Here is a 21,129-nt window from a genome sequence, read left to right as displayed (position 1 = left end):
CTATTTATTTATTTAAATACAATTTAACCTGAGCCTTGAGACACATTTTAAAAAGTCATAAAAGGACAGAAAGGTCATGACTTATCTTGCCTGTGTCTTTGAGAGGACAAAAGTTGATGCTGTTTTGCATGTTCCTATCATGTGGAATATTTTGAACACAAACTGGCCACAGAGGGTAGAAAAACTGGTTTTTGGGTTGTAGATCATAATAAAGACAATTCACAGTTGGAACTTGCAAGCTGGCCTGTGTGTTGACACAATAAGCAGAAGCTTGTGTACTTAAACTGTCATGAGGGTCAGGGCAATAAGATCCAAGGACCACATCATCTCACTATTCTGTACATGAAAACAAGAAAACTGATGTTATCAGTATCTGGGCTGTCAATTTAAAATAGCGTGTGACTCATGAGTTACACACAGCAACAATGGTTTATTTTCTGCATGTTTTCACCTTCCAACAGAAGTTTCTTGAGGTCTTATACTGGTGATAGTTTTGTGTCAGCCATCATAATCATTTTAAATGGTGTAATGACACTAACATGTATTTCAAACATTTGTTACAAAAATCATAAAAATTAACTTATGACCAAACAAACAAAGAATATTTTGCTGTTATTTAATAAGATATATAAAAAAATCTGCTTTCTCTTTAAGTCTATGGAAGGAAACAATCTACTTCCGGATGAATCTTGATTTCTGTTCTTCAAAATCAGTTATCAAGGCTTGCAAGCAATTCTGACAAGTAGACTTTCTTAGTTAACATTTACATGTAAACCATTTTCATTGTTACTGTAACACTATTATTTTCACAGTCATATAAAAGTTGTAAAAGTAAATGTGTATATTAAGTAACTTTCTTATTTTTTGATCATTAGTATGTGATTACAGAATGTGTTGCTATGTGGCTTGCAACAAATTCAATTCATTTGATCATTCTTCTCCATCTAGTGGAGTACATACAGTACTACCACGAAAAAAGCTGCACTGTCTTCAATAAGGAGCGTTATCATAGTTCGTTGTTATCTCGTCTGCGTAAGACTCAGATTGCTTTGCTGTTAGTTTTTATGGAGACCAGCTTCAAAATGTTTTTTATAATGTACTTAATTCAGACAAATTGGAGAAAAATCACATTAGTAATGCCCTGACATACTGTACGTATTTAGACAAAAACTGATTTGCAAATGCATATTTCCCAGAGTATTCAATACTGATTGTAGAAAAATAATCAACCATATGAGCGTGTGTTTCAGGATGTATGCATGTGTTCATTATGTTTGCTCTTGTACAGGCTCAATGAAGTCCTCCCCATGGTACAGCGGCAGCCAATAGTGGAGTTGATTCTGCTGGGCATCTGCCCATGCCATCTGTTGGCTGCTGAAGCGAGCTGCCAGGTCCCTTTTGGATCTACCACCACCACCCCACCCAGGCCCTCCACCCACTCCTTCATATACGCAAGGGCCAGGTCACTTGCATCCTGTGGGCTCTTCCCTAAAGAAAACATAGGAGAACACACATTTAACTCAGCAAGTAAATATTAAATAATAATATTTTGGTGATATAATAAACTAATAACATAAGTAATTACATGATAATGATGAACCATCTGTAAACCATTCCACATCAGTAAATTTGGGTGACTAGGAAGTGCATAAAAAGGAAAGTGATCATGTAAATGACTGAAATACTGGGTGAAACCAAATAAATCTTATCAATGCTTTTCCCATATAAACATACATATAGCTGTGCTGATCTCTGCTTCATCAGCAAAACACTTGCCTTTGTGTTTCCACATGCAGAGGGCAAAAGCATGCCCACACAGATAATCACATAAACATGGTCATCACTTTAAAAAGAAGCGGGGAGCGTGGCGCTGGATAAAGCTGCTTTTTAATAAACAGAGTAATGCAGATTTGTGCCTGAACAGTCAAATACAATACAAAAATTCAGTCAAAATGCCTGTCTTGGTGAGGTATTTTATGTAAACCCAGTCAGTTGTGTCTAAAGTAGACATAAATGCGAGACTAAAAGTGGATCTGTATCAAGATATCGGATCAGTGCATTAAGACTTGCAGTGTAAATGCAGCCTTATAGACCTGCCGCATTCTCTATTTCAATACGTCAAAAAAATCTAATCAAACAACAATAACTAGAAAAGTATCCACTATCCTTTTTGCTGGATAACTTTAGCAGCTTTAAAAAGTATTCATGTATTATAATCATCCAGTGAAAACCTGTAATATAGGTAGTTTCTATGTAACATTGCATAACTTATATAATATTTAATACTGCTGTTCTTTTTTCTTATTTTATTAACGACTGTTTTTGAATAATTACTTGAGATCTTTAAACAATGTTTACTTAATTAACAAATTAGTTAGTACAAGTTCTTATTGCAGTATCGAAACTGGTATTGAAAATCATCACAATTTCACTGGGAATGGTACCGACTACCCTGTTTTATTCTTATTAGTTCGCCCAGCACAGAAAGCTCCTATTGAGGAGGTGCAGAGGGGTTGATATTATCTTTACTGTTCAGACAGCTTTGTGTCTATAACTTTCATGTATTCGTTGTAAATGGTGGTTTCATGCACTCCATTGTGTGAGCCTGACTCAAGTTGCTTTCACTCATACCCATAACAGACTTGAGGTCAAGCATCTTAATGAGGTCCTGGATCTCCAGTTAATGTGTAGTTGCAGTGATTTAAGCTATTTATTCACAGACTAAAATGCACCAATGAATTACTGTCTCGCAGCTAATCATAAACACACATGAACAGTCCATATGTGCTCTTCTGGATATACATTTTGCTGCCAAATCAGTATTAGGATACAGACTGAATTATGTCCCAAGCATGATGTGGCACATATACAGCGGGGTCTAAAAGTCTGAGACCACTAATAAAAATGCTTCTATTTTGCATTTTTTTTAAACGCAGTATTTTTTTCCATTCCAAATTACAACCAATAAGTGAAAAAGTGAATTTCACAATTTCTTAGTATTCCATATGCCCACCTTTTGCTTTAATGACATCATGCACTCGAGCTGGCATCGGCTCTGCAAGTTTGTGCAAAACCTGATGATACATGTTATTCCAGAATGATCAAAAACGTCTTCAATTAAAGCAAGGAAATCTCACATTTTGTATAAAGGACTTATGTCATTATGTGCTTATTTGATTAGTGATTTAGATATAGTGCAGAATCTTATTCCCCCCCCCCATTATGTTTCTTTATTTAAAATTTTCAAAATCCTAAACCATTGTTCATTTCCAGGTTTAATTTAGATTTTGATTCTTAGATTGTCAATGGGGTCTCAGACTTTTAGACCCCACTTCAGAAACCATAATATTGCATACAACTGCTGATTCCAAGTGCACAGTGCTATTAAAAGAGAATTATCTATACAGTCTGGTTATTCTGTTCACTATAACTGCAAGCACTCAAAATCTTTGTTGTTATCGTAACAGAGTTGTGCTGATCTTGTAATACATGCCTTGCTCCATGTGGAAGAGAATGAGTCTAGACAGTGTGACCTTCCTGATGGCTTCCCCATGGCCTGTGGGTGAGACAGCCTCAATCTTGTTATCTGCATAGCCCCCACATCCTGAGGAAAAAAGAGGCAGAAACACAGATCCTGAGCGAGATCTTTCCTATACATGCACACATCACACTGCATACCTGTTGCTCCAGATAAAACCTCCACTTGTTTGAGGCAAACACTATCATATTAACTACACTATTACAAGGGAGAATACGCAAATAAAATACTTATTATGTCCTTCCAAAATGGACTCTCTTTTTTCATCGAATCATAAAAGATGAATTTTTTTAAGAATATCCTGACCACTCTTTTTCTTACAATGATAGTGAATGAGGACTGGGGCTGTCAAGCTCCAAAATGTTGAAAAAGCCCCATTAAAGTTTCATAAAAGTGGTCCATACAACTTGCACGCTTCATTCCAAGTCTTCTGAAGACATAGGATAGTGCTTTTGTGATGAACGCACCAAAATTTATGTTGTTACTCAGATTTTTTTAATTATTTGATTGATTCAGTTCACAAAACCTGAATGATTCAATCATAAAATCAGACGGATCTGGTTCAAAAGGTCTGTTCCTCACACAATCGCTAATGAATGGTTACAGAATAATTGAAATATAGCAACATACTGTATGGATGACTTTTCCTATAGACCTCTTTTATTATATTTTATGGTGCTTATTGCAATTTTGGAGAGTGCCATCCTCAGTCCTCATTCACTTTCATTATATGATAAAAGAGTGACCATAATATTTCTCAAAATTGCACCTTTTGTGTTCCGCAAAAGAAAGAAAGTCAAACAGGTTTGGAACAACATGAGAGAGGGTAAATAATGGAATTTTCATTTTTGGGAGAACTGTCCTTTTAAAACAGATAATACCAGCCAAGTTGTTGTTATTCCAACAGTGTCTATTTTCCTGTTTCCCAGCTCTATTTTTATCTTTAACTAGTGTGTGTGATTCCCACAGGTTAAAGTGTGTCCTGAAAAAATGTGTATGTGGAGAAGCAGTGTGGTGTGCTGAGCTGGGGATTAGATCTGTGATTTGAATATTAACACAGCAGGAAACAAGCTCTCATGAGCAGCTGAACATTACAAACATTCTTGCATGTCCAAAAGTCAAAGTCCCAGTTCCATCAACTGCTGAAGCATTTTTTGTCTAATTAAAGACCCCATACACCAAAGCAAGCAAGTATGGATTTACCAACACATGGTGTGTCTCCCACCCGACCCTCCATTTTATTTATCATGCCCCCAGTAGATGTGGCACAAGCAACATCTCCCTCTTTGTCCACAGCCACTGCACCTACTGTTCCTATCTTGCCCCTGAAACAAAGACACAAAAAAAGCATTCACAACACAAACACATCCCAAATACTATCTATTTAATAATTTTCTTTATTGATCACACATTATACATTTGCACATATACAGTGAAATTCTTCTTTTTCACATATCCCAGCTAGGCTGGGGTCAGAGTGCAGGGTCAGCCATGATACAGCACCCCTGGAGCAGATAGGGTCAAGGGCCTTGCTCAAGGGCCCAACAGTGGCATCTTGGCAGTGCTGGGGCTTGAACCCCTGACCTTCTGATCAGTTACCCAGAGCCTTAACCGCTGAGCTACCACTGCCCCTAATTTGAAGACAATAGTCTCATTAGTTTTATTTATCTGGTAACTTTTTCTATTTAAGCACTTTCTCCTTGTTATGAACATTCTGGTATAGTCAAATCAAAAGTTATTTACTCAACCTCAATAGCTATGTTTCCATCAAAGTTGCAAATTAAATTTATGCGGAAAACCATATTATCTCATAAATTATGTGCGAATAAAGCCGCGTTTCCATCCCATGAACAAAAATGTAATTTCCGGATAAACTGTAGCCACTGTTGTGACTCTTTAATTAATAAAATACTCATGGTTTAGAACACGCAGACAAAACACTGTAGAAATGTCTGAGCGCATCACAGCACGTAACACAGTTCTGGGAGCACTATGTGTGTGCGTTCCTCCATCCTTATGACGTTACTGTGCGGTCTACAAGATATTTTTCAAAAGTATCAATAAACCTACTCGTATTCGACTTATTTGTTCTGCAAACTCTTTGGATTTACACTGTCATTTCAGGATGACCAGAGCAACATTTCAGATGTGATGATTGGTCAGCTGGTTAGTCCAGTTATAAATGAATTATTCAATGACATGGCTTTTTTGATGCACATCTTGTATTCTTAATGAATTCAATAGCAGTTTATTCAGAATTGTTTTTTTTCCAACATAGTCAATGCACATTTCTTCTTATTGAATATAAAATTCAAGTGAGCGTATGAGTTTTTTTATGTGCATTTTGGAGATTTTATTCAAACCTTGGTGTTTCCATCGAGCAGTGTTTATGCGATATCCCAAAATGCGCATGGAAATATGTGAATGGAAACCCAGCTGATGACATCAAACCTGTCCCTGTCTATATGCTCCACATTTGAATTTGAAACAGCACATGCAAAATTTGTGAGCTCCGCCAGAGGGAAAGATTTTCAGAAAGCTATCATGGGACTTCAGAAGACTTCAAATATAGCGTGCAAGTCGTATAAACTAATTTATGGTGGTTTGTTTTGGGCTTTTTTAGAGCTTAATAGCCATACAGCTGTCTATGAAAACATCAGTGTACATTCCTTAAAATATCTCATCTGATATTCATCAGATAAAATAACAGCATACGAGTTTGGAACAACATGAGTGTAAATAAATACCGACAAAAATGTTCTTTTTTTTGGGGGGGGGGGGGATTTTTCCCCTTTTTCTCCCAATTCCCAATGCGTTCTAAGTCCTCGTGGTCGCATAGTGATTCGCCTCAGTCTGGGTGGCGGAGGACGAATCCCAGTTGCCTCCGCGTCTGAGACAGTCAACCCACGCATCTTATCACGTGGCTTGTTGAGTGCGTTGCCACGGAGACATAGTGCGTGTGGAGGCTTCACGCCACCCACCGCGGCAACCACGCTCAATTCACCATGCGCCCCACCGAGAACAAACCACATTATAGTGACCACGAGGAGGTTACCCCATGTGACTCTACCCTCCCTAGCAACTGGGCCAATTTGGTTGCTTAGGAGACCTGGCTGGAGTCACTCAGCACGCCCTGGGATTTGAACTAGCGAACTCCAGGGGTGGTAGCCAGCGTATTTTACCACTGAGCTACCCAGGCCCCAAAATGTCCTTTTTTTTTAATGAAATAAGCTTTAACTAAATTGCCAAGGAATATTTCAACATAGCTGTTACTAATAGAGTGGCTTTAAAGGAATAGTTCACCAAAAATGAAAATTATCTCATTATTTACTCACCCTTATGCCATCCCAGATGGGGTTTTTTTCATCTGCTGAACTCAAATGAAGATTTTTAGAAGAATGTCTCAGCTTTTTTGGTATATACAATGTAAGTGAATGGGTGCCAAATGTTTGAAGCTCCAAAAATCATATAAATCAGCATATAAATCCATAAGACTCCAGTGGTTAATTCTATATCTTCAGAAACAATATGATAGGTATGGATGAGAAACAGATCAATAAAGTCCTTTTTTTCTCTCTCTCAATAAATACTCCTCCCTGCTCAGTCAATCTCCACTTTAACTTTCACATTCTTCATGCATATTGCCCCCTACTGGGCAGGGAGAAGAATTTCTAGCAAAAAAGGACTTATTTTTATTTGTTTCCCACCCACACCTATCATATCACTTCTGAAGACATTGATTTAACCACTGGAGTCTTATGGATTACTTTTATGATGCCTTTATGTGCTTTTTAGAGTGTCAAAGTTTTGGCACCCATTCACTTGCATTGTATGGCCCTACAGAGCTGAAATATTCTTCTAAAAATAATAATTTGTGTTTTACAGAAGAAAAAAAGTCATACACATCATGGCATGAGGGTGAGTAAATGATGAGAGAACTTTCATTTTTGGGTGAACTATCCCTTTAATACCTGTTGGTATTAATTAATATTATTTGTTGTTTCAGATCTTTTATACATTAGACATCTTTTGACAGCATAACTTATGTCAAACCAGCACTTTTTCATTACAATAAAAGTTTTCATTACATAAAAGCTTTACATTTGGCTTTCCACAGGGTTGGCACCTGGCTCCAGGTTCTTCTTCCAGTGCATCTTGGCATAGTCTGTGATCAATGACTCCTCAGTCACCTCCAGTACACCAATGTCTCTGGCAAACTTAGAGGCCCCTTTAGCTGTCAGACACAAGTGTTTTGTCTCCAGATAGAGGACAGACATCATTAGTTCAATTCATAATCATCTAACCATTTGAAATGCAAAGTGCAGTAAAATCTTCTAGAATAACTGTTACAGTACATTAAATGCAATGTCAAGGACAGCAATGTAAGCTTAAAAACATGAAAGCATTTGACAGCATATAGCTTTGTATTCCCACTTACAGCTGTTTTGGCCTACGGTTTGCTTTATTGGCACCACCCATTCAGTGCCTTAGTCACTGACTGTGTCCGAAACCTAAGGCCTAAGCTGCCTTGCTACTTCGCTCTAAATGTCATATCTAATGATCGAGATCAAATTCAAGTGAACTTTAGACATAAGCAAATATTAAGTGACAACAAATGTGTATTTCCTATCAGAATTAGAGCTATAATTTGAAGAAGAAAAAAAATGACATTTCAAAATGAATTTAGTTCTTTCGCCTGCTCATTCAGACAGCATTTTTTTTCCACCAATTGCCAAATTGCATGCACAGAATTGCAGGATGTTATAGTTAGTGAATGATCCATCTATGCTGCCTTCAAAAACAGACTAATTAACCAATTTATATAGACAGGATGTAACACAAACATTGCATTTGGACGTGCCTTGTTGTCTTTCTACCTATGCCTGCGAAGGCAACATTGCTTTTTAGCTTTCGGACAAAGCCACTAAGTATTAAAAGAGTATTTTATTGGTTATTAATCATGTAACTGTCTGAGATGCAAATGAGCATGTGCTATAATCTCTATGTCCAATGCATCTTTTTTAGTTTTTGTGCTGAAATCATGTTTTTGTACTGTCCCTATACAAATAAACCAATAAAATAAAATAAAATCCAAGGTGGTTATGTATATTGGAAGTCAAATAATGATTCCTCTTATAAACGATACCTTATCCATGACAAGCCTGGCCAGTTGTATTTGGTTAGCCACTCTCCTGACCACTGACACAGCCCCACTAGCTAGAGTCTTCCCGTCCATCACAAGTGCATCCATCTCCACTTCCCCTTTCACATTTAGCACTGATCCTCAACCTAAGATATATCAGCAGAAACCAGCAGTTTTCTACTGATCCTGATTATGGTTGAGCTGAGAAACATATGCATGGGATTAAATGCATTTAATTGAATATATGCGTATTAGGAGTACCTGCTTTATATGTTGGGTTGTTCTCCATCAGGGTTTATGCTTCTACCACAGCATCCATGGCACTACCACCCTTCTGAAGGATGGCATATCCACCCCGGCACAGGATTGTTCAACCTTTTCCTTGTGAACATTACTAGCACCTCCATGCACCACCACTACAGCCAGCATAGTTGTGCACAAACACCTGTTAATTCATGTTGAGATCAAATTAAAAGTTGTACTCTCAAAGGAAACTACATTTCACATTTTAAACAGTTAGGTGAGTTTAATGTTTAACATTTGAGATAATACCCATTAAACTCTCTGTATATTTCACATCATGAAGCCAAACTAACAGAGATATGCATAAGCAGATGAACGTGTGCTATCAGGGCTTTCCTTTGCATTTGCATAGCATATGGCTTAGATTTCAAAACTGTTTTTTTTATTTTTTCAATTTTATTGGTCCTCTAAATCCTTCTGAGACATCATCAACTGTGAAATGCTCAAAAAATATTATTTCCAAAACACAAGACCCTGTTTGGGGGAACTCAAACACAAGACTCACTTCATTTCATATAATCATTTTCACAGATAAAATGGACTGGCCACCTGTCCAGGGTGTTTCCCTGCCTTCAGCCCGAGACATCTGGAATAGGCTCCAGCACTACCCTCAACCCTGCTGCATAGGACAAGAGGCTATAGAAGATGGATGGATTTTCACAGACACATAGACAGTATTCCTTTACATATCTCATAACTTAGATGGGTTTCTTTTAATACTGTAGATTTATTGTTATAGTAAAGTTAACAAGCTGTTTCAGTAGGGTGCAAACTACAATATTAATGTATTGAACATCTAAAATGGGAAACTCAACACTGCTCCTAGACGAGTTTATCTCCAATCCTGATCAAAAACATTTGAATCAGCTCATTGCAGTTTTCAGGAGTACAGGTAGGTGTGTAAGAGCAGGGCTGGAGCTAAACTCTGCCGGTGTCCTGAAATATATACGCTACCTATCAGGATGTTATACCAACACTATATCCACATAGTTTTAGGTTTGGGGTAGGGTTAGGGCTTAGTACAGCCTCACTCTATATCACACTATCTGTCCTGACTCAGTTATACTGGTAGCACACACTGATAGGTATTATCTGCCTGACAAGATGTGCTACCCAGGTATTTAACACATTTCATGCTGTTGAAGTACATACCGACAGGTTCTCACATGCCTTCCGACATGTGCTACCCATGTTTTAACTATACATATCCCAGTTATTACAGCTGGTAGCACATCCTGAGCAGGTAACACAGATTGTCTGAACACCGCAATGTCTCCCTCGAAGCACAGCGTTGAGTAGGCTTACAAGTTTACACACTGTAATCAGCTGAACTGACATGCCATCATCATATAAACTGGCCCATACGCTCATCACGCACTAGGCAAATATTTATCTTAAAAGATCAAATCATGCGCAACAGTTATACATATAATTCTGAGCCACATGCACATTCCAACAGATGCATTACACAAAAATGATATTTATTAATGGTTACATTTTCCTCACCAGATTAACGGCAGGAATATAAAATCACAGAAAGTGGAAGTGCCATTACGGAAGTGCCTGTAGATGATGTCACGAGGACAAAACATCATTATCCCTGAAACGTCATTTCAGCCACTGTCCGAAGAAATCGCCACAATAGCAGTCTTTGAACTCTTCAAACTTTACAACAGCGCTTATAAGAAAGAAAGAAAGAAAGAAAGAAAGAATCATAATTATAGTAGAATAAATAATCTAATATAATTATAATATTTATAAATAATCTAAATAGAAGTAGAAATAAAAAAAATTATTAACAATTTTTTTCCACTAAAAATATATAGGCATACTATAAAAAAATAAAAAAATAAAAAAAATGACAAAATTAATTCACACAATACATGGAGAGCACTGGACCTTATTAAACAACGTCTAATGTAGCCTGCTGGGATTAAACTCACCACATGTGCGAACACAGATTACATGCAATCTTTAGGTTTAATACGCTATAGAAAACATAATGGAATGTAGGTTTTAAAGTGCATACTTTACTATTCTCACACAAGAGCTTTGAAGACTAATTTATAATGTGTACTATTAATGGCGCACTCAGTAATTTCTAATTCAAAAAGTTTTACTCCTCAAGAAATGAATTATAATTCTGAAACATATATATAAAATCATGACCACTTTCATGACATGAGGACTCCAGTCATATCTTATAAAAGCTGTTTTATTCTAGGCTACATGGAGAGGGTCCCCCTCATGGGGGCTGCCATGATGGGATCACATGGTCAGTCAATACTACTCTCAGTAAATGCCCTGTTATTGGACATTTCACTTTTAAATTAAATTCATCATGGCTTACCGTGAATAGTTAATTTCTACAATGGCATCTGTGATTTAAAACTATTGATTTTGAATAATGCTGAATCCACGCCGTTAGGTGTCACTGTAAGTCCAAGATGACAAAGAAAAAAAAAAAAAAAAAGAAAACACCTTTAAATAAACAACTTAGATGGCAAGGGTGCTTGCACAAAGTCATCAGCACATCACACTTTTAACATTTTAATGCCTGTTTGATTCAATCGACAATTACATGCGCTCTCCGTGGGCCTAAAAATTACCTCTGTTGTGCAGCTATAATTCAGCATCTTGGTTGCTAGCCAATGGTCAAATGTTCCTCGCAGAGGAAGCACTCAACATTTAACTAATTTAATTTACGCGATTCTTTTTATACTGAAATAACGAGCCTGGAGAGTGTGCTATGGAAGGCGCGTCACCAACGCGCTGTGATTGGAGAGGGGAAATGGGATGCTGTGCGCGCGTAGAGCGAGCCCCCATTCTTAAATGAAAGTGCGCGTGTTCGTCTCGAAGAGGCGTGCGCGCGCTTGAGGGGCTGCGGTCCCATTGACTATTTCGTCTCCCTGACAGCGGCAGCATCAGCACCGCGGACTCGGAAAACAGAGCGCCGCACTGACTCCGCCTTTGCTCCCATCATCCCACCAAGAGTCCGAGCTCCTAGACTTATCTTTGTCAGGTCGAGTGACATACCTTCTGGATCAGATATGGACTATCCTTGACTGGAACTGGAGGGGAGAGGCAGGCGGGCGGCGGGGGGTGGTGGGGAGATAGAGAGGAGAAAAAGCCGTATAGGAAGAGATGCACAACCGTGGGTGCTCGCACGATGAAAGGTTCGCCACGCTCGCGAGAACCGCAGATAAGCCATCGGACTATGTCCTGAATAACGGTTTAAATTGCTGGGATTGTGCACCGATCATACGATCCGCCAAGCAGGGGTAAATTATGTCCGCCTCGGTGGGGCCCCGCGGCGGCCCTCGCCCACCCACAGCGCAGAGCTCAATCCCCGAGCTGCCGGACCTCAGTCACCTCACCGAGGAGGAGAGGAAAATCATCATGGCAGTGATGGTTCGGCAAAAGGAGGAAGAGGCGAAGGACGAGGCCATGTTAAAGTAAGACGTGAACATGTTTCATTGGGAGATTCTTTCAAGCACGTATAGTATTCGTGCTGCTTCTGTAAGCAGTTTGGGGAAAACAGGTTGTGATTGTTTCTAGGTGCATCTATCTGTGCCATACGCCTACCAATAAAGACATCAGGCTTTACACCTGCACCTGAGCCCCTGAGCCCCTCTCTCTGTGTGAGAGTGTATGTGTTTCTGTAAATGTCTACTTTCTCTTCTTCATCCTTACCGTGCACTGTCATGGATGAGCACCGCTATACTGTATTTGTGTATCCATTTGGAAACTGCTGCACTGTTAGCCTCATAAATGAATCAAGCTTGTTGCATGGTTAGATAGAAGTCTAATGATGAAGATAGTATTACTATAATCACTGCTATGTGGAAAGATGCCCAGGTGACTGGTCTCAGGTGTAATACTGTTAAAGAGAAAGGGGTGTGTCGACACGCGAGAACTAAGTCACACTGACCAGCACTAGTACAGAAAACACACAGGCTCGGTGGACAAATCTACAACTCAAAACAGATACCTGCTTCAATGGCCATGAGCTTGTTTCACACCTTACTGTGTTTTATAGATGAGATTTGTCACGTTATTAGTTCATTTATTCGACTGAGCATGCTATTTTGTAATGTTAGTAAAATAGGTTAGAGAATGTTCTATTGCATATTAGTATGCATAGGATTTATTCACCACCAGTGTAGGGATTCTTGGCTTGTCACGACAATATTTCCATGCCTCGTCATCGTGACCATCAGGATCTTTAACCCATTCAATGAACACCTCCTTGATAACAGCATGAGCATTACCCACAAAATCTACTGCAACAGCATCTGTCATGGCATTATTTTTTCCTGGTTTCCTGGTGAGCAATCACCACTTTTTTCTTTTCTTTTCTTAGATGAAACATCTTAAGGAGTTCAAACCTCTTAAGAGATCATATTTATGCACTTGCCCGTAATCATGCACGACGGATTGCATTTACACAAAGTTTTATTGTCAGTGGCTATTTGTGGTTCATCAATGCTCTTATCATGAGTGTGAAGATTGTTTCTTGGCTTCTTGTCCACCTGCCATTTAGAGGGCATCATTGCTCATATTACATTAGATGTCTTCCACCTTGAGATTTGAAATCAAATTTATGCATCTTAAATTGGTTCACTGCGCAGCTACAATCAATAACTTGCCCATACTATTTAAAATAATTATCTGTTTAATTTTTGTCTCAGTGTTTGTACATTTTGATCATTAGTGATATTAGTGATAAGAGACAAGAGACACCACAGAATCTTTCTCATGTGGTGACCTGAAGAATTGTACAGATCAGAGTTGGGGAAGCTACTTTGATACTGTAACTTCCTAAGCTAAAAGCTACTTATAATTTAAAGTAGTAAAAGTACAGTGAAGCTTCACCTTTCAAAAAGCTAAGTGTTTTGGACTTTGCGTTAAGAAGTCCAAAACACTTAAATGTTTTGGACTTCTTAGCGAGAGAAAGGACAGTTAAGGCCAGGCCAGCACTTTTGATGCTGTGCATGCAATACAGGTTGACATTAAAAACAGTGATGTAGCGTTTTGTTGCACTACACTGCTACTCACTGGAAAAAGTAGCTCGCTACTGGAATACCTGTGCTGTCATGAAAATAGCTGAATTACTGTCAAAACGTTGTTGAAAACTTAAGTTAAGTTAGTAGTAGTGACAGTACTTTTAAGTAGTTACTCCACAGCACTTTCACTGAAAATCCTCATTTGTTGTGTCTGATGATTAACATGTTGCTGTGTGTTTGGTATGAGACGCAGTGTTTGCATTGGTGAAGTTCCTCACTCTCAAAGAGAATCTCTGTCTTGACTCAGAAGCTACAGGTTGGCCTCAACAAGTAAATATTTTGTTTTGAGGCCTTCAGAGCTTGGGATAGAACATTTTGTGTGTGTGCCAACTTGAGAATAATACTTTGGAACTGTTTACAAAAAGGGGAAATGTTTTCACGAAAATGTATGCTTGTTAATGGTTGGCACTGGAGAGTTATTAAAAAACACTCTCAGAATGATTTTAGCCATGGTCAAAAAAGCTCAGCTTTATTTTAGAGATTTACTGTCATTGTCTAAAAAGTACTGTATTTGTGCCCTGCATTACAGAGAGGAAAAGCCCATACAAGCAAAAACGGTGAACCTGGTTGGGAACAAGAAACCCCCTCAGCAGAATGACATCAGGTAAAAATCTCTGTCAAGTTTATCTACAGAAGATAATAAACCTCCCAACAGTCAGATGATGTAAAGAAACATCAAAAAGGCTGGTTATTTAAAGGGGTCATGACATGAGGAATTAAAATGTCCTACATTTTTTCACATGTAAGAGTTCATTGTACTATAAAAGCATACTGTAAGTTTCAGAACTCAAAACTTCCTCCTCACTGCAGAAAGAGCATTTGTTCAAACCAAGCTGCCAAAATGACTCGTTTTCCACTTCCTCCACATTGCGATGTCACACTGTGGTAGAGATTTGTATCTGACCGCCTCCAACAACACATCAAAGCCTAAATTACCTTATCACTTCCATAGCCCTGCCCCGCCCAGGTCAGTCAATAGCAGAGAGCCAGTCAGTACAGTGTGTTTATTGTCAAGTCTTAAAGAAGAAGCAGCACCAAAACAGAACATTTCTGACAGAGGGTCAGAATGAAGCTGGAAAATGTTCATGTTTAAAAAATATATGACATTATTTTGTGCAATAAAACTTTACTAATATTACAAGTGAACCTCAAGGAACATATTCAAATAATAAAAAAGGCATGTCTTGGCCTGAGTCTGTTTGTTTAGATTGTTTATTGGTTTCTTCAGCACATTAGTAGTGAATTAATTAGGTCTGGATATGATTTACAAGTTGTGTAACTCATTTTATGTTCTGACTGGTATAACTGTGGTTTATAAGTTATTATCAGATAATGATGTCTTGGCAGTGCTGCCTCAAAATGTAGGAGTCACTTATACTATTGAATGAAAGGTCAAGCTTTACCTCAAGGAGGCGCTCTGTGCTGATGTGTTCTTGAAGCTGTAGAGTTTGTCATGAACGAAGATGGATAGGCCTGTGTAAAAATGAGGATGGTACATGCTTTATTGTGCATGATGTCACCTGTTGTGACATTCTTTAATACTTTATGACTGTTGTTCTTTATGTTTTCTTTTTTGTTTTGTTTGTTTTTGCCTGCACATTGGGGTCAGCTTTAACCCTCCACTGAAGTTGCTGAGAATGGCACTGTGTTCTAAATCAAAACCTTTCTCTGTCACATTTTTTCCCCCTGCAAAAACAAGAAAGCAAATACTGGCACCTGTGATGCTGCTATAGAGTGCTGACAGAGTAATATTTGTGCTATGTTAAAATATTCGTGCACACCAGTATTGCCCTGGTTCTCTCAGACAAAGAATGAGAGAACTGTGTTATGATTCATATAAACAGTCAGAGAATATCTCACTCCCTCCCACTCTCTCTCTCCCTCTCTCTCTCTCTCTCTCTCTCTCTCTCTCTCTCTCTCACTCTCTCTGTGCCAAAGCACATCTGCTTCTCTGTGGAGTGCCTGGATGTGGTCACTTGTGATGTCATCGGCCTGTCCAAGAAGTTAAGAACTTGTCTCAACAAGCCTCAGCCAAACTGTAGCTGTGTGGTTTGCTTAAACCATGCAATGGAAGTGAATAGGGCCAATTCGTAAACGTTAAAATACTGTTTACAAAATATAGCCACAGGACGTAAACAATAGACTTGTTAACATTATTTAAGTGTGATAAAATGGCTTACTAACCTTTTCTGTTTAAAGTTATATCCAATTTTACAATGTGATGTAAATGACCGTAAAAACGTAAAAACGTAAAAACTTTACAGCTCAAATAATACACAAGTTTTAACAGAAGAATAAATGTAAGTGCTTTTATAAAATTACAAACTTCACATTTCTGTCTTTAAACCCTCCAACAATTGGCCATGTTCACTTCCATTGTAAGTGCCATACTGTAACATCGATTATTGTTTTTTTTTAAATGGAGAAACAAGTCAAAATAATTTTTTGTGGTTATCAACATAATGTCACAAATGCTGTCGATTGAGATTAACTTTTATTGAACCCGGAATATTCCTTTAAAATACGTTCTCCTATCTTAGCTTAATATGCAGAGACAACAATGAAATAGCTATTCGTAGGCTGATTCGGCCAAAATGCTGTGGCTCTGTGGCGCTATCAAAACTCTGTTGCTCTGATGGTTTGAGCATCCTGAACACCATTGACTCAACCAGTGAAGTGAGTTTGGGGCTATCTGATTGTCCGACCAATGTCATAATGGTGGAATGTTCGGAAACCTGTTTGAAGTACAAGCAGTTTTTTTGCTACTCTGTTTGGTGACACTAGTGGTGCAGAAATTGCACAGTTTAGCTTTAACAAACAATGGGATTACATTGTACCATACATTAGAAAGCAAACAGGGCTGTCTTGGTGCATTGTACTCACTTACGCCCACAGACTTGTCTTGATGTTGTACTTCTGGCCTAGAAATGCTATTGTTGAGGAAGGGATTTATTATATATAGGATGTGTTTGAGTCAGGTCTATTCTGCTAAAGATCAAACAAAGAGTTTCTCTTATTGTAATCTCAGTCTCTTGAGCCCCACTCCTCCTCCAGCCTGTGCTTCTGGCTTAGAGACAAGAACTGACAAAAACCCTTTAAAAGAGGAGGAATACATGAATAGATAAATAATTAAATGCACAGGCATATCATACAGTAGTGGCTTTTAATAGCGCCCTAGTCCATACATTAGCACCCACTGGAGAACAAGCCTTCCGAATCTATTTGCTCTCACCCACTAGCAGATCTCAGAAGGATGAGCGTGAGCTCACGGGTTGGCATGTGCTAAAGTCATGCTCCTAATGCTCCAGATCCCACTCAATTACTCTTTCACTCACTGGCCGACAGCATTACAGAGTGTGTCTTTCGCAGGCCTCAGCAAACAGATGCTGGAGTGGCCGTGGGTTTGAATTGCTGTGCGTTGTACTGTATATGACATACTCAAACTGAGCTGCTTAAACTGAATAATACAGATTAACTCTGAATTGCATTGGGAGAATGCTAGTTAGGTTAGCGAATATGCTAATTGTCAATATAGGATAAGGATAGACTTTGCACTCCATTCAACTCCATTTAAATGCATGTGAATTCAGGAAAGTGGAAACAAAAGCACATGCAAAGAAGCTTTGTCTTTTGCTGTGTGACAAAGTTCAAATTTGGTGACCTTGCGACGTTTGACCAATAGAGGACCTAAATGTCAGAGACTGAGCTGTTAACTCAATTCCGAAAATACAAACTTCAAAGCAGAATGGTTGACAGTGTTTTATGAAAGTGGAGTAGATATATATGAGTGGTAGTATATTTTTAATGTATTATGATTTATTAAAAACAGGGTGGGGGTGGATTTCCTCGATAATCGTTTGACTTTTTTCTTATGGAGGAGTTTTATGAAAATCTCAAAACTGCTCTTTTTCCAAACAATGAAAATGCATGGTGATTACTGGCTGTGAAGTTTAGTTGCAAGTTTGCCTGGCTTGCAGTATTTAAAAAAAAAAAAAAAAGTATATAGATACAGTGCATTCATAAAGTATTCAGACCCCTTCATTTTTTCACATTTTGTTATGCTGCAGCCTTATGCTAAAATGCTTTAAATTATAATTTTTTTCACATCAATCTACACTTCATTCTCCATAATGACAAAGCAAAAACCAGATTTTTGATAACTTTGCAAAAGAAAAAACTCATTGACAAAAGTATTCAGACCCATTGCTATGACACTTGAAATTTAGCTCAGGCGCATCCCATTTCACTGGATCATCTTTGAGATTTTTCTACACTTTTATTGGAGTCCACTTGTGGCAAATTCAATTGATTGGACATGATTTGGAAAGGCACACACCTGTCGATATAAGGTCTCGAAGATGAAAATCCATATTAGAGCAAAATCCAAACCATGATGTCAAAGGAACTGCCTGCAGAGCTCAGAGACAGGATTGTGTAGAGGCACAGATCTGGGGAAGGCTACAAAAATGTTTTGGCTGCATTGAAGGTTCCCAAGAGCACAGTAGCCTCCATAATTCTTAAATGGAAGAAGTTTGGAACAACCAGGACTCTTTCTAGAGCTGTCCACCTGGCCAAACTGAGCAATTGGGGAAGAAGGGCCTTGGTAAGAGAGGCGACTAAGAACCCGATGGTCACTCTGGTTGAGCTCTAGACATCATGTGTGGAGATGGGAGAAACTTGCAGAAGGACAACCTTCACTGCAACACTCCACTGATCTGGGCTTACTGACAGAGTGGCCAGCCGGAAGCCTCTCCTCAGTGCAAGACACATAAAAAGCACCTAAAGGACTCTCAGACTGTGAGAAACAAGATTCTCTGGTCTGATGAAATGAAGATTGAACTGTTTGGCCTCAGTTCCAAGCATCATGTCTGGAGGAAACCAGGCACCACTCATCACTTGTGCAATACCATCCCAACGGTGAAGCATGGTGGTGGTAGCATCATGGTATGTGGGTGGGGGGACTGGTCAGGATTGAAGGAAAGCCGAACACAGCAAAATACAGAGATATCCGTAATGAAAACCTGGTCCAGAGTGCTCAGGACCTCAGAATGGGCTGAAGGTTCACCTTCCAACAGGACAATGACCCTAAGCACACAGCCAAGACAATGCAAATGTGGCTTAGGGACAACTCTGTGAATGTCCTTGAGTGGCTCAGCCAGAGCCCGGACTTGAATCCAATTGAACATCTCTGGAGAGACCTGAAAATGGCTGTCCACCGAAGGTCCCCATCCAACCTGACAGAGCTTGAGAGGATCTTCAGAGAAGAATGGCTGAAAATCCCCACATCCAAGTATGCAAAGCTTGTCACATCATACCCAAAAAGACTTGAGGCTGTGATCACTGCCAAAAGTGCTTCAACTAAGTACTGAGTTAAGGGTCTGAATACTTATGTTGATGTGATATTTTATTTTTTTATTTTTAATAAATTTGCAAAGTTATCTTAATAAATAAAAAATCTGTTTTTTGCTTTGTCATTATGGGGTATGGAGTGTAGAAAATAATTTAAAGTATTTTAGCATAAGGCTGCAATATAACAAAATGTTAAAAGAATTAAGGGGTCTGAATACTTTTTGAATGCACTGTATATAAGGTCAGGATTTTAGTGCTGGTCCCCTTGCTAGCTAACCAAAAAGTGTACTTTTCAGCCTAATATGTCTTATTCCTATGTAAAGCACTAAATTTTTATATACGTTAACTTGCCTAGGGCTTGAAGTGAGCTAGGACTGCCACTGGTGCCCCCTCAAAAATAAAATTGGTGCATGATGCCTCTGGCATGGATTTTATTCCTGTGGTGGAATGGACTGGCATAATTAACCCAGCTCGAGGTGTGACAGGCATTGTATGCCTTGCACTGAGTTTTGGAAAAGGGGAAACAAAGTCATGTGTCATTCTTTAGTGCAACTGTCTTATATTTGCTGTGGTGTTAAGTCAGTGGTTTCCAGGTCAACAGCATGTCATGATCATTACCACCAATCCTCCTGTGAGAATTTGTGCCATGGATAAGCGAAAATGTAGCATGCATGCCAAAACACTTGCTATGCCCAACACTTTCACTAATCTCTTAGTGAAATTGTCTATCCTCAGATGAATTGCAGTTCCTAAGACCTATGCTGAAACATTCAAATATTCCTTAGTGTTGGAAATAATGTGAGGTGTGTTAGGGGCAGGGTGGAGAAGACATCAGACAGATGGATGGAAAGATGGAAATGTCTCTAGTCTGTTCCAAAACCAAAATGCATACTATCATATGTGTGCTCACTAGGCCACGCCCACACTAATATGTTTTCGTTTGAAAACACATCTTTTTCTCAATGTTTTGGCCTTCCGTCCACACTGAGATGGCATTTTTGTCAGCGAAAATTTAGCTTTTTGATAACGCTCTCCCAAGGGGATACATTTTAAAGCGTCATCTTAGCATTGTAGTATGGACTGGGAAAACGGATATTTCTGAAAACTATGACGTATTTGTTGTCATGTGATGCAGTCATGTGATCCATTTAACAAAAACAATCAAGATGGTGCCCCATGTTATAGCTGTGTTGTTTTGCCTTATATTCACTTTGATAGCGTTGTTAAAGATAAATGTTACTTTGTACAACACTCACACTGAATTTCTTCAAAGGTGACTGTCACAGTCTGTCTCCATAATCTTCAAGGACTCTTATTTTGAAGTTTTTCCCTGCACTACATTTCCCAGAATCCACCGCCCTCATCACTTTCTGTTTCCAATCCTCCTCACCTGTCCTCCATTCCATCATTTGTCATTGTTTGTATAAATACCCTCTAGTTCTGTTCATCCTTTGTCAGTCCTTGAAGTGTTACATTGAGTTTAAGAAGTGTTATGTTGTGCTTAGCTTTTGATGTTAAGATTTAGTGTTTGTTCCACTCCAGTGTGTATTATTAAAGGATTTAATGTCTCCTCTCTTCCACTCCAGACACCAACATTACAGTGGCAGGATGTTTACTCGGAATTGGTGTTCGCTGACAGAACACGAGAACAATTGCGTTTCAGACCGTACATGCAACAGTAATTTTTTACATGCGCAGTAAGAGGATTTAAGCATTTTCATATGTTTCAG

General features: G+C 38.8%; 1 protein-coding gene and 1 pseudogene across 7 annotated transcripts in view; one reads left to right on the top strand and one right to left on the bottom strand.

Annotated features, from left to right (window-relative positions):
• Positions 1-1,268: 1,268 nt before the first annotated feature.
• On the bottom strand, positions 1,269-12,074 carry LOC127413512 (isoaspartyl peptidase/L-asparaginase-like; annotated as a pseudogene).
• A 22-nt stretch (positions 12,075-12,096) lies between these two features.
• LOC127413504 (regulating synaptic membrane exocytosis protein 1-like) overlaps positions 12,097-21,129 on the top strand; it is a 118,750-nt gene continuing 109,717 nt past the window's right edge. For 3 of the 7 annotated variants that reach the window (XM_051650694.1, XM_051650695.1, XM_051650693.1), the window contains exons 1-2: positions 12,099-12,439; positions 14,580-14,654. In XM_051650694.1, the coding sequence (XP_051506654.1) occupies positions 12,273-12,439; positions 14,580-14,654 (242 nt within the window). In that variant the 5' untranslated portion in view covers positions 12,099-12,272. Of the gene's footprint in view, positions 12,440-14,579; positions 14,655-21,129 lie in introns of all 7 variants that reach the window. The other 4 variants (XM_051650692.1, XM_051650691.1, XM_051650690.1 and 1 more) reach the window with 3 other exon arrangements.

This window comes from Myxocyprinus asiaticus, chromosome 23 (genome assembly GCF_019703515.2).
Source record: "Myxocyprinus asiaticus isolate MX2 ecotype Aquarium Trade chromosome 23, UBuf_Myxa_2, whole genome shotgun sequence".
In the NCBI taxonomy this organism is placed as follows: Eukaryota; Metazoa; Chordata; class Actinopteri; order Cypriniformes; family Catostomidae; genus Myxocyprinus; species Myxocyprinus asiaticus.
This window is presented reverse-complemented; position numbering and strand designations above follow the sequence as displayed.